Consider the following 18663-nt stretch of genomic DNA (forward strand, 5'->3'; position numbering starts at 1 on the left):
TTGGTGCAGGCTTTAGCAAAGAACCAACCTGAGCAGCAGAGAGCTGCCTGGCTGGACCTTGGAAATGTGGAAGCAATCCAGACTGGGCCACAGCTGACAGCAGCACAGGACTTGGGGGCTGGCAGCCAGCTGGGAGCTGTGGGTCCTTGACTGGGAGGGGCTGGATTGCTCCCTGACTTCTCTCCTGCACAGTCAGCCCAAGCTGAATGTGCTGCTCTCCTCTGGGGAACCTTGGGTTCTTGTGCAGCCCACTTGTGCTGGGGCTGGCATGTGCTGAGTGTACATGTCCTCAGCTACAGCCCTCACAGGCTGCAAATGTGGGACTGGGGAAGAGACTGCACAGTGGGACTCCAGCTCTCTCAAACAGACCTTCCCCTATCCCTGCCACAGGCCAATCTTGCACCTTGATAGCAAAAGAAATTAATAGGCCTCAACAGTTTGAAGCCACAGAGCCTTCTTGTCGCAGGGCTTCTTTTCCTGTTAGGGAATGGAGGCTGCGTCCAGGATTGAATTTAAACAATTCACCTCCTCTCTGCATGGCCACGTAGCTGTGGCTGCATGCTGGTGTAGGCTTCCTGCAAGGCTGAAGAGAACAAGAATGCTTTTACCCACTTTACCCCATGGCTCAGCATTCCTTGTGGGAGTGGGCTGAGTTTGTGTGCCCTCCCTAGGCTGCTTTCCACCTGCCTGGCCAGCTGCCTTGGCAGGGTTTGGGACTGCTGGAAGGCAGATGGAGGCTGTAGGCAGCTCCAGCACAGCGTGCCTACAGAGTGGCCTCAGATGGATCCATCCCTCCTGCTCCTCTCCTAGGTAACAGATGAGTCACCCTAGTAAGAAACTGTTTGAAGGCTTTCCAGTGAGCATTCCATCTCTTGGATGGAAACAGCTGATGCACAGAATGTATAAAGGAGCTGCAAATTCCCAAGGGGGAAGCTGGGGACTAGAGGAAAGGAGAGCTATATTTCTCTCACTTCAGTGGTAGTTCTGTTAGGGTCAGGAAGTTGCTGCTCTGAAGGGCAGATTGCATGGAAATAAAGCTCTGACCCTGCCTAGATGGAGCTGCCACCCAGGCAATGGCTCCAGTGCTAGAGACAGCCTGCTTAAAAAATGTGCATGACCCAGAGGACAGTGTAAAGCCTGTCCAGAACTCCTGATCTTCTTCTCACAGTTCCCTTCTTGTCTTAAAAGACAGCCTCCAAGGGTGCCATGTGCTGCTACCTGCTCCTTCATCTGGAAATACCACTGTCAAGGGGAACTTTCTATGTCTACAGAGCTTACCCATTTCCCAGAGGTGATTTGAATATATAGTGCTCCATGGATTCGAGTGAGATAAAGCCTGAACTACTGTGAAAAAGGGGATTTGCTCTCATTCACTTGAGTGGTTTTTAAACATTTGTCCCTTGTTATTTGTCTTAACAGACTGGAGCCATCATAGAGCATTTCCTTCTCTGTGTTGTTCAGCGTGGCACTAAGAGATTTGGATGTGCTGGCTCATCCAGCTGCAGATACCTGCCTTGGTATTGCAACTGATTATGGCATGAAGGGAAACACGGTGTTCCCTCTCAGCAGAGAGACTGATGTTCACAAACACCCTGTCTTGAGCCATGAATAGAGGAAACAGTCAAAGAAAAAGAAGAAAACAAGCCCCAGCACCCCCAGAACTTTCAGTTCCTGTGACAGGTGCTGTGGATGCAGGTCTTCCTGCATCTGCCCGCAGGATACAGCTGGTGACTCAGGTTCAAGCCTTGGTAGTGTTGTAGAGAGATGATATTGGCAGTCTCTGTGTAGGAGACAAGAGTGTGTGCTATGAAATAGGCCAGGCTAAAAAGGTTGTTTGCCTCTGCCAGGCCTGCCCACTGCCCCAACCCTGCTCCCTGAAGGAACTTGGGCTTTTTTGGTCTTTCTTACTATGCAGTTTTCTGTTTATGCCTCAGTCATGCTTTGTTTCTTATCTCTTTGTAACCACTTGTAGTGTTTTTCACTCTTGCCTGAGCAATCCTAGCTAAACCCTAAATTTGTTTATTAATGGGCTGTTCTCTCCCAAAATGCACGTTCAACTTGAATTTTGGGGTTTTACTGTCTGCCTAGTCCAGTACTTGTATTAGTTCTCTCTCATTTTCCAGATGTGGTATGCTGCTCTAGCCTCAACCCTCTTATAAACCAGACGAACCACAACAGATTTACACCTGAAATTTGGGATTGTACCTTGCAAACCAGACATGGGCATCATGTACCTGTGTATTGTAATTGAGAACTCCCGTCTGTTTTTAGTTCATAGGCAGTAAAAACCTGTGACCACCACTTGTCCCTATTGCTTTTCCCTTCCTTGACACTGTCATCCATTATTTTCGCTGTAACAGTCTGATATTAAGTTTTTCTGTAGTATTCATAGGGATAACTCAACTGTTCTGCAGAGAAATTGGTCTTACCTGACATTACTCAACTTACAGAATAGCTGAGCTACATCAAGTGTTCAGTGCCATGTCCAGTTGAGGTTTGAATTTCTCAAAGGATGGAGAATCCTCAGTATTTCTGTGTCCTTGTCCTTGCACTGTGATAATGAAGCAGCCTTTGTCCCAGTCCTTGCACTTCCACATGGGTGTGCACTGGCATTTCACTGAGGGATTGGATTCACCTAGGATTGAGGCTGGGTATGTAATTCCTTAGTGGTAAATGACAGTGAGGCACAGGACAGCAATGTTTATGAAACAAACCATCATTTCCTGAACACACCATTCAGGATATCCTCAGCTTTTCTTTGCCATAAGTCCTTCCCCAGAAATAGCATCTTCAGGAAGAGTAATTGCACTTCTACTTGTGTTTTGATGAAAGAGTAAATCTTTGGTGGATAATTTCTCTGCAACAAAGAGCAAATGGTGAATGTGTTAAAGTAAATGGTCGCTGTCATTGTGACTGCCTATCATCTGTTATCAGAGAAGAGTTCAGGAAGGGTCAGTGTGTTCTTGGCCAGGAAGGCTCACAGATGGTGAAGGGGATGAGCTCCACCTCCTCTCTTCCGTTTTAGGAAGACCTTGTGCAGGAAAGCCTTGCTCCTGGCACAGTCTCTGGGAGCAGCATTGCAGACAGCATTTGGGAGGATCTGTGGGTTGTGCCACCCTGCAGCCAAGAGGACCTGGTGCATGCAGACAGCATTTTTCTGCCCCCAAGTCATTCAGTGTCTCTGTCAGAAACCAAGACATAGAGATAGTAGAGAATAGGGCAGAGGTAAAGGAAAGAGTTGGAGTGGGAGCATGATTAGAGTGCCTCTGTTCTTGCCCTTCTGGTAAAAACCATTTCTATATGTAGAGAGGTAAAGACTGTTGCTTGAGGAAAAGACTAGGATAGAGTTTTCTGAGACGCAGCTGAGCAAGCAGGGGGACCCCTGTTCTCCTGGACATCCTGACTTGGTCCCAGCAGAGCCATCCTGCCAGCTGTGCTTAGACAGGGATCTGCACTGGGCCTGTTCGCTTGGAGGAGAGATGTCTCCAGGACCTGGCCAGGCAGCGGGTTGGGACCCTTTCCTTTGCTCTGCCTGGCTCCCTCTGGCTCCAGGATTGTCCCTCCACAGCATGGGTGTGACAGTGTTCACAGGGGTCTGAGGATGAGGGAAGAGACGAGGATCTGACTCCATGTTTCAGAAGGCTGATTTATTATTTTATGATATATGTTATATTAAAACTACACTAAAAGAATAGAAGAAAAGGTTTCATCAGGAGGCTAGCTAAGAATAGAAAAGGAAAGAATGATAACAAAGGTTTGTGGCTCGGCTCTCTGTCCGAGCCAGCTGGGCTGTGATTGGGCATTAATTAGAAACATCCAACATGGGCCAATCACAGATGCACCTGTTGCATTCCACAGCAGCAGATAATCAATGTTTACATTTTGTTCCTGAGGCTCTCAGCTTCTCAGGAGGAAAAATCCTGAGGTAAGGATTTTTCATAAAAGATGGCTGAGACACATGGGAGTGTCCCTCCAGGTGCAGAGAGCCAGATTGAGCAGAGCAGGGTTGTGAAGAGCAGCTGCTCCCTGGCAGGTGGGCAAGGAGAAGGGGCCTCTGGCAGCTCAGGGGGTACTGCAGGCTTTTGCAGAGTGTTGATAGGCATGTGAAAGGTGGCTCTGCAAGGTGGAAGAGAACAGAGTCCAGGGATTCTCTCTTTCCTTGTGGACTGTGATCACCATTGTCTTGTGTGTGTGATGCAGTGGAGTCTGTGGTTGAGCTCAGTGTGTGTGTCTGTCAATCTCATTATAGGGTTCAAAGCGAGTCCTGAGGTCAAATGAATACATCCTCCCACCTGGGGGCCTGATGGAGACCGAGCTGGAGCTGACCTTCTCACTGCAGGTACCTGGTCCCCTGGGTTCCCTCACCTGGCATTTTTCAGCAAGCACAGCCTTAGGGCTAAGTGTGAAAGGCACAGCCTCTGTAGAGGAGCCTACTGTGGTTGGCCAGCTGCTCTATTGCTCCAGGGATTGTTTGCCGGGCATTGGGGTTTGGAGGATGATGGATAGGTGCAGGTGGCCTGTGAGGGGCACCTCAAAGCTCAGCAGGTCAGATCCTGCTGTACATCAGCGTTGAAGAAGAGTTTTCTACCTGTGTGTCGTGCTGAGCCTTGCCCTCATGCTGCCATCTTCTGTGTGCTTCCTTTGCCCAGTACCCACACTTCCTCAAGAGGGATGGCAACAAGCTGCAGATCATGCTGCAGCGGAGGAAGAGATACAAGAACCGCACCATCCTGGGCTACAAGACCCTGGCAGTGGGAATCATTAACATGGCTGAGGTACAGCGTGCTGGGAGCAGGGGGGAGTCCCACACGGCCTCCTGTGCCAGCTCTGGGCAGGGAGCTGGGCTGGCAGGCAGGGTCTTGTTGCTGTGAGAGTTCGGCTTGTTGGCTGGCTATAACATAGAGGGGATGGGCTGCCAGCTGCCATTGTGTCACCCTGTCAGAGAGCTTGTCTGTCTGTCTGTCTAGGTCATGCAGCACCCGACGGATGGCGGGCAGCTCCTGGGCCTCCACAGCAACATGAAGGATGTGAACATTCGAGTGGCTGAAATCAGCATCTACTCTCTGTCCAGTCAGCCCATCGACCATGAGGATGGGAACGTCCCCTCAGGTCCTAAAATCAAAGCTTCAGGTGTGTTTAGTGCTCAGAGCTGCAGGCAGACATTTGGGACACGTTTGGGTTACAGAGTATGTCCCCAGCACTGCCAGTCCTTTCACTGGAGCCATGATAGACACTATGCTTAGCTGGGGCATTTGCACTGTCTGCTTTCAGATCGCTCCCCAGACATTGATAACTACTCTGAAGAAGAGGATGACAGCTTCTCCTCAGAGCAGGAAGCCAGTGATGATGCTGTGCAGGGTCAGGTAAGGGAGGCCTGGCAAGATGGTTTATGTCCTGGTCCTGTTTCTGGGGCAAGAGTCAGGCATTGAGGTTCTTGATCACCCTGAGCCCTCTCATCCCCTTGTAAACGTTTGGCGTTGTTACAGAGGCTGAGAGCTGTAATACCTCACAGCAAAAAGAACTTTGACAGCAGTGGGGTGTTGTCAAGTCCATTGTGAGGCAAGGGACTTTGGAGACCCATAGATCTCATCTGTCTGTCTCTGGAGCTGTCTGGTCTGCAGCAGAAAACCCCTGCTGAGCTCTCTCCATCTTGCACCATGATTTTCTCCCTCTCCCTGTGATACCAGGTCAGAGACTCCTCACTGTCTGTGAGAGAGCAGGGATTTTAGGAAGAAGTAGTTCTGAAAATGGTCAGAGGTGGCAGGGCCATCCCAGCCCTGTGATGAGATGTGTCACTGCTGTTTGCTGTGCTCTTGTTGTGGTGCCTGTACTCAAGGCCATGGAAAGCCTTGTGGAAGGTGTGCTGCTAAAGCACAGGGACAAACTCCTGTTCAGGGTTGTTGTGGTCTGAGGGTAACTGAGGTTATTGGGGCAGGTTAGAGTGAAGCAACACTGCGTGACCAGTGTTTATAAATATATATCTGTGTGGCTGGTTTATTTCAGAACAACTTGGTTGCAATGGAAAGGAGCTATGTGGCCATTTTGGTTATTATTACCCATAGTAATACAACAGTATAAAAGTATAAAGATACCACTTCAGAAAATGTAACAGAAAAAGAAAGAAAGAGAGGTAAAGACACAATAAGAGTAGATAGTGGAGAGAAAAGATATCACCAGCTGTGGATTCAGATTTGATTATTGCTTGGTTGAAGTGATGGTCATAGTCTTGATGGGGGAAGCCTGAAACTGGGAGTTTAGTGGTTAATATGCATTCAGGTTTAGGTGGGAATGCCAGGTACCTCCACTGGAGTGGGGACTTTTACACTGTCTACTGTAACACTGTGGATTAGGTGTAGGTCTCAGGAATGAGTCTGGGGGTGCTTGGGGTGGGATGGGGGGTGGTCTTTGATAGTTTGGCACCTTCTAAGACTTGAGAGTTCTCTCTCACTTCAGTGTAGTTGAGCCAGTTATACCACATCAGAAGGGATGAATACCTTCAGGCCTAAGGGAGGGGGGAGATGGGGGAGGAAGTTTTACACCTGAGCCAGTTGTGTAAGGGAGGATATTGGTCTGATGAAAAGCATTATCCCATCCAGCAGGATCTGCTTCTTGTGACCTCTTCCTTTATCTGGCTCAAAACCCAGCTTGTTGCTAAACTGAAGTTGGTTTGTCCTGGTCAATCTCTGGTGATGGGCACTCACCCCTCTGCACCTAGGCTGTTCTTATGCAGATCAGAGGTTTCTCCACCACACACCCAAAAATTCTTCTCCTCCCCTTTGGTTTGCTGAGCCTCAGCAAAGCACACTTGCTATTTTTGTAAATGGCCATTTGTTCAAGTCATTAACCATTATCACCATTATCATTTCAGTCTCTCACAAGGGTCCTCCAGATTACCTGTCCCATCATGCTGGGTTAATACAGCAGGAGCCCATGTCCCTGGGAGTTGTGCATATTGTTAAGGCTAATCCCTGGAAAAAAATGTTTCTTTGTGATTCATGTGCTCTCTGAGCTAACTCTGGAGAGGGGAGAGCAGGGAGAGCACACGGGTCCTGAGGAGGCTGTGTCTCCTCTTATCTTGCTGATACATTCTTCTCTGAAGGGGCCTGGGGACAGAAATGCTGGGGAAGAAGGTCTGAAGGGGAACAGTGCTAAGGAGAGAGAAGGAGCTCCACAGAGAGAGGTAGCAGGAAAAGACAAGATTTTGGGAGCAGAGTGGATCAAAGCTTTTCAAAATGGAGGGCAAATGTGGGTCAGGAAAATTTTAGGAGGTGCCGCTCCATGAACATAGCTGTTCTAATGTACTGTGACTTCTTGCCTGCAGGACCTGTTTGATGAAGAGGACGACTTGAGAAAAACCAAGAAGGCCAGGAGGAAAATGAGCCGAACCACATCAATTGGCAGAGTAACATCAGCATTTACAGCATGATCAAAGGGATGGAAGGGATTCACTTTCTCCCCTCTCTGAAGGCAGTGAGGGGTGTTGGGAAGGGGAGATGCTGGCACTGGTGCAGAGCAGTGGAGAGAGCCCTTGAGAAGGAGCAAAACTCTTGCCATTAATGAGCTAGCTTGTTGCTCAGAGCTATATCCCAGTTCATGGTCTGTACTGTGTTCAGCCTGGCTTTGTACCAGTGGTGATCTGTGTGTAACAGAGTTTTGGCTTGCTGCTGTCACATGCTCTTCTTCCTTTCCTGAGGAAGGGGAGGGTGGGCACAAGGAAAGCTGAGGTATTAGCAGCTCCTCTGCATGTCTGCGGAAGGGAGGAGCTGCTCTGCCAGACCCTCGCTCTCCAAACTTCTCATCCCTGTTGACTTCAGCCCTGCAGATCCCTGGCCACCTTCTTCCTGAGTTTGTTCCCCATCTTTTCTTGCTTGAAGGCAGTATTGTTCAACCAGGTGGTCTGGGGAGAAACAGGATTTAAATGAAGTGCTAATTCAGCCTGTAGCAGAGAAAGTATTGAGTCCTTGCATCCTCCCTCATGCCCAGACTGTGGCTTCTTGTGGAGTTCAGAGGTAGTTCCAAGTCCTACAGCAAATTTAAAGGGAGAGAGAGCAATCATAGCTGACCTTGGACCTCTGGACAGCATGTTAGAGAGAATAACCATGGCCTCTATGTTAGCTTGAAATGTGGTTTGATAGTTTTGCTGATCTTTTTGTCTTCCTTTCTTTTGTTCTAGCAACCAAACTTCAAGCAGAAATTTGTGGCTTTGCTGAGGAGGTTCAGAGTGACAGAAGAGGTAAGAAACAGGAAAGCTGCCCCATCTGGCAATGTCACCTGCAGATGTGTAGGTGCCAGAGTGCAGGTTCCCACTCACTGAGAGCACAAGGCTTGTGAGCTCAGGGATGTGCCAAATGTGGTGTGAGACATGGCAGAGACTAGGACATGGCTTTTCCAAAGCCTTCTGCCTCAAGAAAGCAGCTGTGGGCCTTGTGCTCAAATCAAAAAGCACCTTCCTGTTGGGGAAGGGTGCCCAGGGAAGAAGAGTGCTGTCACAGACTGACTCTGCACCAGGAGCTGGCATTGCAGGGGCAGTCCTGTCCAGTTAGACTGACTGCAGGCTAACATCAGCCTGTGGATGGCTTCTCTTGGCTGACAGCTCAGGCTAAGTGTGTGCACAGCCAGTGAAGGTCCTCCCAGGTGTCCTAACTGCCCCTAAGCGTGATGGGTGTCTGAGACTCCTTTGGATGCCATGGCATCCTGCTTTGGCCCAATGACAATGTCACTGGATTCTTCCACAGGCTGGATTTGCCTCCCTGAGGTGGGAACAGTGCCATGGTGTGCCTCATGACTGACAGGCAGCTTGTCCATGCCTGTTGTGGGATGCACAGAACTCCATGTCTCTTCACTGCTCTCTGGGCTTGGTCCCACAGGTCCTGGACTCTGACCCTGTAGACCAGACCCAGGAGGTGGAAGAAGACCTGGGCTTGCTCTATGACAGCCTGGAAGAGTGCAACAACAGTGATAGTGGCCCAGAGATGGAGGACAATGAGAGTGTGCACAGCACACCCAAGCCCACCCTGAGGTAAGGGTTGCAGGGAGTCCCTGGCCAGCAGCACAGCCTATGGGACCTGGAAAAATGGTCTCCAGCACCTTTCTGTTGCTTGGGCTAATGCAGGCATTGCCTTGTCTCCACTCCCATTGCCATCTGCTATTGGCACCTCTGGCTCCTCACTTGAAACTGCCCGTTAAATCTGACTTCCTTCACATTTAGTCTCATTTTTCTGCCAGCCCAGCATCTGACACTGATCTGCTGGTAGAGCCCTATTTGATCTAAGCCCCAGCTGCTCCCAGCTCTCATATCTTTCTGCCAACAATCCTGGTGTTCTCTGGGCTGTCCACACTGAGGCATGCCTGTCTTTTGAGCCCTTTGTGACTGCTTGGACCAGTCCTTGTGAGATGTGCATGCTGTGCTCCCACGCTGTGTGGAGATGTGATTGGCAACCAGCAGTGCTGCTCCTCACCCCATTCCCCAGGCACTGGTGGCTTGCTCTGCCAAGAACTGCTGACTTAGCACAGGGGTCTCCTGGATTGTGCAGGGAAACCAGGCTTTGCTCCCATGTGATCTGTGCTCACCTGGCCTCTCTGCTCATGGCTCTTGTGCTTTTGTGCTGTCTTTTTGTGAAAAAGTTGTCTTTTGTTGTCTTTCTACTTGGCTGCATCATAGTGCACTGGGTTTCTTGTAGTCAAGCCAAGCTTACTTGGCATTGTTGTTTCTGTGGTTTTATATATAGAATATAGGATCATAGAATGGCCTGGGTTGGAAGGGACCTGAAAGATCATCTAGTGCCAACCCCCCTTGCCATGTAAAAAAAAAAACCAACCAAAAAATCCCCCCCATAAATATATATACATAAAATATTATTTGGTTGGTATCCTCACTGAAGGTACTTAGCAGGAGTAGCAGGCAGGGTTTGCCACAGGCAAACTGAAATTAAATCTGCTGGATTTTGGAACCCATAGGCTACTTGGGAAAAAACAGGAGCATGATAGAAGTTGTGTTTTCCACAAACCCACAAGTTATTGTGAAGGAGACAGCAGGCACATGGGCAAGCTGCTTAAGTGATCTGCTTGGACTCCAAAAGGAGTTTTATATGGTCTTTCATCAAAGGAGACAAAGGTGCTGTGGGAGAAAAAGGAAAGTCTTTCTGTGGTCAGATAGTGGTTTATGTGTGTAGACTATGTGAAACTGTAAGAAAAATCTATTGAGAATATTTAAATGTAAAGTCGGACCTCCACCCTGGTTCTGCAAGTGCCTACTTGCAAACATCTGATCACTGGAACAGCATTCCAGAGTGAGTGCTGGTTTGTGCTGGTGCCCACCATTACAGTCTTCCTGGAGTGTTTGGTGCTGTTCCTGGAAGGACAACCTATTGGGCTCTGAGCTGTTCTTCATCCTGTTCAGAAAGTGTTCCTGGCTTGGTTTGGTCTCTGGTGCCTCAGTTTCTGGTGGTGCTGTATGTGTATCCCTTGAATTCACAAGGGAATACTTCACAAAATTCCGGGACTGTACTTTTTCTAAGGAGATGTGGAAGCTGCCTGCCAAGGTGTTTCATGTAGACTTCATGGTTCCCAAAGGCTATGTAGCCTTCTCAGGGGGTGAATTACAGCCCAACCTGTAAATTTGAGGTGATCCTCATGTTGGATTTCTTGTCATAGACAGCCTTGCTGGACACTGTAAACATCTATGTGAAGCAAGGGCACTAATGGTGGGCAGTCCTCAGCAGTGGGAAGGGGCTGGTGCCCTGGGTTGGGCCAGTGGTGCTGAGAGCTGATCCTTTGGTTCAGCCAGGGGTCACACAGCTCCTGTTTGCTCCTGCACTGGGGTAAAACTGGAGCTGGAACTGAGGCTGTTACAGGACCTCAAGTCAGACCTTGTTGGTTGAAGGTCAAAGGTGAATGAGCAAATATCTTCCTAGGTGACTGGGAAAATGGATGGGACAAGGGGGGCTAAATTCATTTAGAACAGAAGGAGGCTGTGCAGAAGGACTTCACTTAAATCTCAATCATGCCTGTAGGAGGAGAGCCTTAAACTGCAGAGCAGGAAATTGCAAAAGGGCTCTGTGCTTAATGTGATGTCCTTGAGGGATGAAAGCTTCTGAATTGCAAGTGAGAGAGGGCACAAACAAACACAGCTTTCATGGGGAAGGGGGAGACAGCCTGGTTTAAATGGAGTGTTGAAAGCCAGAGGAAGTATAATATAATCCAGACACATCCAGTGTCTAAGAAAAAGGAGGGAATGAAGGTACCTCTTTGTGGTGCCAGTGGCACGAAGGGTATGTCACATTCTGGTGGGATTACTTGGGACAGTATAGAGGAGTATGGAAGAGATGCTGATTGAGGGGTGATCTATTAGAAAACCTACATGTTTTTCTGGTTTGACTCTTAAGTTACTAATGTAGTCTATGGATTGAATTTCTACCTTTTCTGGGAAAAGGCAAGTGTAGAGTAATGACTGTACAGAGTGGTGATAATGCCTGAGATTTTGTAGCAGAGGATGGAGGGGAAGAGACAGAGGAAATATGTTGGTAAAAGGAGATATAATTTATACCAGTGTGTGGCCTGGAGAAAATGTCCCACCAGGGCACTATTGTGACTGTAAACTTGAAGCAACCTGGTCACAGAGCCAGTGAGGGGAAAATCAAGCCTTCACTTTTCCCAACCAGTGTGTAAACACTGCTGCTGGAGAGCTGCTCTGTGCAGGAGCTATCATTTATTTACAGAGGTGGAATGTCCTTTCAGGAGCAGTAAAACCTGACACACACTGTTGTGCCTGGCAGTACAGTGTGCTGTATACAAATGAGGAAGCATGCTAGAAGGAAAATAAAAGGAGCAGGCAGGATGTTCAGAGGAGATATCCTGATGAGAAAAGTAGAAAGCAATGGAAACACACTCTGATAGAGTACTAACAAGGAACTTCTCTATATCTTATGCCTCAGTGGCCATCCCTGGAAACCTGCAACCTCATGGCCCTATCTGCACACTAGGCACATCAAGAGAAACATTTCCTGGGAGTTAATGAGCACATACACAAAGCTTAGAGGGAATCTAGCTCTGATCTCTTGCAGCAAAGTCACACATTGCAGGTGGATTCTGGTTGCCGTAAAGGTCCTGGGAAAACTGGCAAGTGAGATCCCAGTGATAGACTCCATTTGTTTCCTAAAGAGTGGTCTTTGAGCAGCCCACAGGCTGTGAAAGGTTTCCTTGGCAAAGAAATAATACGTGGGAAAAGGGTAAGCAAAGGTGGAAGCTCACACTTTAGTGGCATAGACTGTCCTGGCTTCCCCAGGAGAGTTCCTGTGTGAACTATGGTGACTTGAAAACAGGACGTAGGAGCTGCACTATGCAACTCTACCAAAATGTCAGCCCAGAGACCGAAAACTTGGCAAATTTAAGTACTGTGCTACCCGAGGTATGGTTCTGTGTGCAATACTGAGATCTTCAGAGCCTTGGGAAAGGGAAGGAGAATGCTGCAGTTGGAAGTGTGCAGCAGCAGCAGGCAGAGACAAGGAGCAATCCCTGGAAAAGGGGAAGCAGAAGGGAAGGCAGCAGAAGTCTGTGGAAGCTCTGATGGTGCAGAGGAAGCAGAGAGGTTTAGGGGCACTCTGAAATTGAGGTGTTGACAGAGACTATACCAGTGAGCTGGGGCAGAGTGGCAGCTCCTCACCTGCACTTCAGGGGTAGGGGATCACCTGAGGCAGAAGGCACCAGGAGCCCCTACCCCGAGCTCCCCGAGGTCACAGGGGCACTGCTGACAGCTCTGCTCCTCAGCTGTGCATCACCCACACACTTGGCTGTCAGGCTCTGTGTCCCACTGAGGACCTCTCCACAGAGCTCTGTGCTTGGGACAGGCCGGTGGGGGTGTGCTGGGATCATGGTGACTTTGTTCCTCTCTTATTCCTGCCTTTTTCTCTCCCGTCTGTCTGTCTGTCCGTCCGTTCGTCTGTCTGTTTCTCTGCAGGCGTTTCTTTGAGGGAGTCTCTCATTCTGGTTCCCAGACTGAGATCGGCAGTCTGCACAGCCAGAAAGGGCAGGATCAAGAGTCGGGCAGCCCTGTGAGTTACACCTCCACCACCACCACCTCCTGCCCCTGTCCCTCCCCAGCCAGCCCAGCCATCCCCACAGCGCTCTGAGACCACAGCTCCTGGCAGCGCCTGCCTGGGGCTGCTCCTTTCCTTCTTTCCTCCTCTTCTTCCCAGCACAGGCAGGCAGGTAGCAATGGGGGACGTGCTCTGGGGCCGCTCCCAGAGATGCCCTGTGACTCCCCTGTGGGAGCTTGTGTTCTGTGAGGCCAGGCACGGGTCACTGGCAGCTGCCCTGCACAGGGTGCTCCATCCTGCTCTGACCCCACTCCCTGTCCCCCAGGGCGAAGCAGACAAGCGGAAGCCAGGAGCACAGCGACCACAGGAAGAGCAAGGAACGGAGCTCCCTGCAGTGGTGAGTCCAGGCTGTGGGATGTGGAGCTCTTTCAATCCCCAGCTTGCTTTCTGGAGTACCAGGGGTGCCCACTGGGCTGGGAGCAGGGCTAGGAAGATGAGTAGATTGTGCTGGAGAGCAGCAAGAGTTAAGGAGTGTAAGGGTCTGCAGGACACACAGCTCAGCCCTCTCAAGACCCTGCAGCCTTGGCTTTCTGGGAGGGCTTGATGATGGGCACCCATGGGTGCAGGGTGGCTCCTTGTTGGAGCTAGGAGAGCAGTGTGTGTGAAGTGACTCTGTGTGGCCCTCAGGAGCTGTCATCAGAGGAGTCCTGTTCCCGGCTGACCCCCACAGAGGCTGCCATGAGGGAGGGCAGCATGGACAGACTGGCCCAGCTGGGCTCTGGGAGCAAAACCGAGCTCCCCAGTGCCGTGTCCCCCAGGTAAGGCAGCTCTGTGCCCCCCCTCCCAGGGCTGAGTGAGCTCACACTGACTCCCTGAGCTGAGATGGGGTTGGTGGAGGTGAGATTTCCTCAACAGTTTTGCCTCTCCTGCTTCTCCTTCACAGCAAGGCAGAGAGCAAGCAGCTGTGGCGTCCCCGCAGCACCTCCGTGAAGGACAGGCAAAGCTCCAAGGTACAAGGTGGCCGTGCGAGCAGCCTGGACAGTGAGAGCTCTCCAGACTCATGGCATAACACCCAGGTGAGCCCACTTGGAGGTTTCTCATCCAAGAGCTGCCAGGTCTTCAGCCCTGGGTGGTGTCCAAGGTGGCTGAGTGGGGTTAACCTTTGTGGTGATGCTGTCCCAGGTGCCTCGAAAGTCTGTTTATGATCAGCTGAACCAGATCCTGGTCTCAGACGAGCAGCTCCCCGAGAGCATCGTGCTGGTGAATGTTGCTGAGTGGCAGGGGCAGGTGAGTAGGTGTGATGGGAGCTGGATGCATGCAGGCAGCTGTGAGCAGGGTGGATTCTCCCAGTCATAGCAGGGCATCCCAGGGAAACTGGCACAAGCTGTGCCCTCCTCTCCCGCAGTGTGGCCCTTCCTTCAGGGAGACAATGCATTTACAGGGTGCTGAGTCGCATACACAAGAGTCAGGTGTGTCTTCTCTGTCACACAGCATCACTGGATCCTCACAACATGATGTCTTGATCAGTCCCAGAAAGGCTGGCTAGCAGACTGTGCCTTAGGGCCTCACTGTTTGCTCCTGGCTCCCAGGAACCCCATGGGTCAGAGCTTTGTTGGATTCCCTTCCTCTGTGGGCATGAGGCCCTGGGAAGCAGCACAGATATTTCCCAGTGAGAGATGGAAGAGTGTCACCTTCCAGGGAGCATGAACTCCATCATCAGAGCAGGGTGGGGTGTGAGGACAGGCCCAGTCCCTGACAAACACTTGCCTCCCCCATAGCTGGAGCTCTAAAGCCAAAGGTGAGCAAGGAAATGTGCATGTGTGCAAACATGCAGTTAGATAAAGCACCTGTGAGACCCCTTCAGGATCCTGCAGCTTCATCTGGCATCCAGAAAGGGTGCTGGAAGATTTTGAGAGAGAAGAAAGGGCTTAGTGAAAGGTGGTGAAGTCTTGACTCAGGCTATGCATTCTTGGCTTGTTCCTCTTGTCCTGGATAGGGGAAAATGGGTCAGTGCCCACTCCCAAAAGCAGCCCCTTGTCCATCTTGACTGCTTGTTTTGCCACTATTGAACTGCATGTAGACACCTGAAGAAGAGATTTGGAGTGCCATAGTGGGAGAGAGCAAGAAGAGGGAATGATCAGAGGCAGAGTGAGCCTAGAGCAGGGCCCTGCTGTGGGATGGCAGAGGGTCCCTGGACCAAACTGCTTATTTCAAGGAACACAGCCTGGTTCTTGGGACAGTTTTGCCCTTGCCATGGCAAGGGTGGTGGCTGCTGTGCTCAAAGGTGAAGGCAAGGGGCTGGCTGGTCCCTAGAGCAGAGCTGGGGGGAGCAGGGATGCTCAGGATGCAGCTGTGAGTCACCTGGTGGTTTCAGCCTCCCTGCCTGGCACAGGTGGGGACAGGCATCCCAGCTGTAACCCGGGGGCACAGGGCTCAGGGCAGGCATGGTGCTGGCAGGCACAGCCATGTTCCAGGGTGCCTTAACCTGAGCTCTCTCATTGGCAGTACGTGAGCGAGCAGCTCCAGGCGCACAAGCAGTTGGTTGTATCCACCTGCTCCGTGGCAGACATCCAGGCAGCCTTCAACACCACTGTCTCCCGCATCCAGCGATTGTGAGTACACCTTGGGCTCAGCCTGGTGGCACTGGATGGCTTCAGAGAAGGGCTGGGCATGGCCCTGGCTCCCCAGGGCTCGTTGGGGGTTGTTGACAGGTGTACACCCTGGGGAGAGTGGGGGGGTCCCATGGCAGTGCACACCAAGCTGGATATTCTCCATAATGGGTTTTTGTCAGCTGGCCTGGCAGATTGTGTCCCCTGGCCCACCTGCTGAGCCACTGCACATCCCTCAGGGTCTCCTTTTCCTCTCCCTTTGGCAGCTGTAACTGTAACTCCCATATGCCTCCCCCGGTGAAGGTGGTGGTGGCAGGGGACCAGAGCTACCTGAGTGTTGTCCTCCGTTTCTTTGTGGAGCAGCTGGCCAGCAAGACACCCGACTGGCTCAACTACCTTCGCTTCCTGCTCGTACCACTGGGTGAGAGCCGTGAGGAGCCCAGCCCCAGGGCTGTCCTCTCCCACCTCCCCAGACTCCCCTGCCTGAAGCCAACACTGCCCTTCTCCCTGCAGGCTCTCACCCTCTGGCCAAGTACCTGGCCTCAGTGGATAACAAATACAGCACTCTCTTCCTGGACACAGCGTGGCGGGAGCTGTTCAGCAGGGCTGAGCCTCCCACTGCAGGTGAGGAGCAGGGCAGGTGGCACCAGCAGTGCCCTGAGGGACAGCCCAGCTGCCATCGAGGTGCTCATGGCTCTTTGTGCCCGCAGATACTGTGGACATAGCAGGCCGTGTTGCCCAGTTCATCGCTGGAGCCAGCTTCTCTCACCAGCTGCCCATCTCCGAGGCCATGCTGACCTACAAGCAGAAGAGGTGAGTGTGGCCCCAGAGTGTCTGTCCTCCCTCATGCAGCCCCGGTCTGGGACGTGCCCAGGACAGGAATGAGGGACACGGGACAAGTGAGTGAGACCCTGCGTTCCAGTGACGAGCAGCGTGGTGCTGAGGGGAGCTGGGGTCCCACAGTGAGAGGCCTGTAGTGCCATTCCCTGCCACCTCCCGGTGTGCTTGGCCCCTCCAGTAGCTGTGACTGTGACAGCCCCAAAGGTGGGGACCAGCTGCTAGGGCTGGGATGGGCTGGGTGGGGCTGCAAGCTGGTACTGTGCTGTCCGGGGGTTGATGCTCGTGTTCCAGCTGCACTCTCACCTCTCCCTTCTCTTGGTTTCTGGCACCCAAGGAAGAGAAGTCTCTATTTTGATTTTTATATCAGGTATTGGCTTGTGCTTGCTGTGCCGCTGCCTGGCCCCTCCCTGCCTTTCCTCATGTGCGTCCATCCGTCCCTCTTGCTGTGCAGAGGAGCCGTGACCCCACAGAGGGGCAGGGCTGCCCTCCCGCATGCAAGTCCTTTCCCAGCACTGGAGGGGACAACTCCTTGCCTCCTTGTGTAGTGTGCCCTGTGCTGCCATGTTGGGGACAGGGGGTCTCATGGGAGGGAGGGCAGAGATGGTCCTAGTGGGTGTGAGCCAGCAGTGACCCCTGCCAGTGCAGGGCTGCCGGGGCACAAGGTCAGCAGTCACACAGCAATCGGTGCTCAGCACACCCAGACCTTGACCAGACTCTCTTCCTTCTGCAGCCCCGACGAGGACTCCTGCCAGAAGTTTGTCCCCTTTGTGGGGGTGAGTGAGTTGAGGGTCCAGCAGGGGCTGAGGGGAGAGGTGCAGTGCACAGTCCTGCTGATGCTGGGTATCCTCTGGTTTCTCCTTGCAGGTGGTGAAGGTGGGCCTGGTAGAGCAGTCTTTCAGTGCCTCCGGTGAGTCCCTGGGAATGCCCAGCTCTCTTTTCCACAGCTGGGAGGTTCTTGGTGTCGCCCAAACCCTCAAACCCACACTTTTCCTCCCCAGTGGACTCGGATGATGCCACAGTCTGTACCCCCTCCCTGCTGAGCCCAGCACCAGCCTCCAGTATAGCTGTTCCCTATGGCAAGGAGACCATCTGCACCCCGCCACCCTCCCCATCCGTCTGCAGCAGCCTCTCAGGAGCTGGGTAAGGAAACAAGGCCCCCTCAGCCCGAGGCAGTGGGGGCAGAGGAGCAGGGGCACCACCTGTGTGCTCTATGTGCTGCCCCTGTTGCCCAGGTCTCCGAGCCCTGGTGTGGAGGTGATGGGCCTGCAGGTGGACTACTGGACAACGCAAGGGCCAGACAGGAAGAAGGAGGGTGACAAGCGGGAGACGGGTATCAAGAACACCCTCAAGAGCAACTTCCGCTCGCTCCAGGTCAGCCGCATCCCCAGCACAGGGGAGCTGGTGCCCCCCAGCACCATGGCCATGACCGTGGTCACCAAGGAGAAAAATAAGAAAGGTAACCAAGCCCACTCTGGGGTGCTCTCTGCCTGTGGGGCCACAGTGCTTTGTGGAGAGGGTGGGGGGAGCCTGCAGGAGGGCAGGGCTGAGATGTGGCCCAGCAGGGGCCAGTCAATGCACTTGGGCAGGGGCTCCCATTTAGGGCCAGGTGGGGACATCCTAACATTGGTCCTGTCTGGCCTTGGTCCCCAGTGATGTTCCTGAGCAAGAAACCAAAAGAAAAAGACTTGGAGCCCAAAAGCCAAGTCATCGAAGGGATCACACGCCTCATCTGCACAGCCAAGCACCAGAACACCATGTTGCGAGGTGAGGGCAGGTACCAGCCCCTTGGGGCTGTAGTGGGGCAGCACAGGCTGGCTGTGGTAGGGCTGTGCCTCACTGCACCCTCTCCTCTCAGTCTCCATAGATGGGGTGGAGTGGAACGATGTGAAGTTTTTCCAGCTGGCAGCACAGTGGCCAACACACGTCAAGTACCTCCCTGTGGGCATCTTCGGCTACTCGAAGAGTGTGTGAGGCATTGGGGCATCCCTGGAATGGAGCTGCAGTGGGTTGCAGGAGACAGGGAGATGGACATGCTCTTGTCCCCATCTCCTGCAGACCAGTCCCTGCCTGCTCAGTGCGGGGGAATACTGCACCTGCACCCTGTGGGCCAAGACCCGTGAAGGTGAGGCCAGTGAGACCGGGTCCATGCACCCTCCAACACCAGCCAGGACACCATGCCA

The 18663-nt window shown here is 52.2% G+C and overlaps 1 protein-coding gene across 1 annotated transcript in view; it reads left to right on the top strand.

Moving 5' to 3' along the window:
- The window catches only part of LOC115902227 (phosphofurin acidic cluster sorting protein 1-like), a 54356-nt gene extending 35699 nt beyond the window's left edge, over positions 1-18657 (top strand). The window contains exons 3-24 of the mRNA XM_030945594.1: positions 4250-4339; positions 4650-4775; positions 4968-5130; positions 5272-5363; positions 7322-7402; positions 8174-8233; positions 8868-9019; positions 12956-13049; positions 13360-13431; positions 13722-13852; positions 13978-14110; positions 14217-14321; positions 15540-15646; positions 15910-16064; positions 16157-16267; positions 16354-16456; positions 17214-17256; positions 17348-17390; positions 17482-17623; positions 17716-17939; positions 18134-18247; positions 18339-18657. Coding sequence (XP_030801454.1) covers positions 4250-4339; positions 4650-4775; positions 4968-5130; positions 5272-5363; positions 7322-7402; positions 8174-8233; positions 8868-9019; positions 12956-13049; positions 13360-13431; positions 13722-13852; positions 13978-14110; positions 14217-14321; positions 15540-15646; positions 15910-16064; positions 16157-16267; positions 16354-16456; positions 17214-17256; positions 17348-17390; positions 17482-17623; positions 17716-17939; positions 18134-18247; positions 18339-18454 — 2457 coding nt within the window. The 3' untranslated portion in view covers positions 18455-18657. The remainder of the gene's footprint in view (positions 1-4249; positions 4340-4649; positions 4776-4967; positions 5131-5271; positions 5364-7321; positions 7403-8173; positions 8234-8867; positions 9020-12955; positions 13050-13359; positions 13432-13721; positions 13853-13977; positions 14111-14216; positions 14322-15539; positions 15647-15909; positions 16065-16156; positions 16268-16353; positions 16457-17213; positions 17257-17347; positions 17391-17481; positions 17624-17715; positions 17940-18133; positions 18248-18338) is intronic.
- The last annotated feature ends 6 nt before the right edge of the window (positions 18658-18663 follow it).

Source organism: Camarhynchus parvulus, chromosome 3 (genome assembly GCF_901933205.1).
Source record: "Camarhynchus parvulus chromosome 3, STF_HiC, whole genome shotgun sequence".
NCBI classification, from domain to species: Eukaryota; Metazoa; Chordata; class Aves; order Passeriformes; family Thraupidae; genus Camarhynchus; species Camarhynchus parvulus.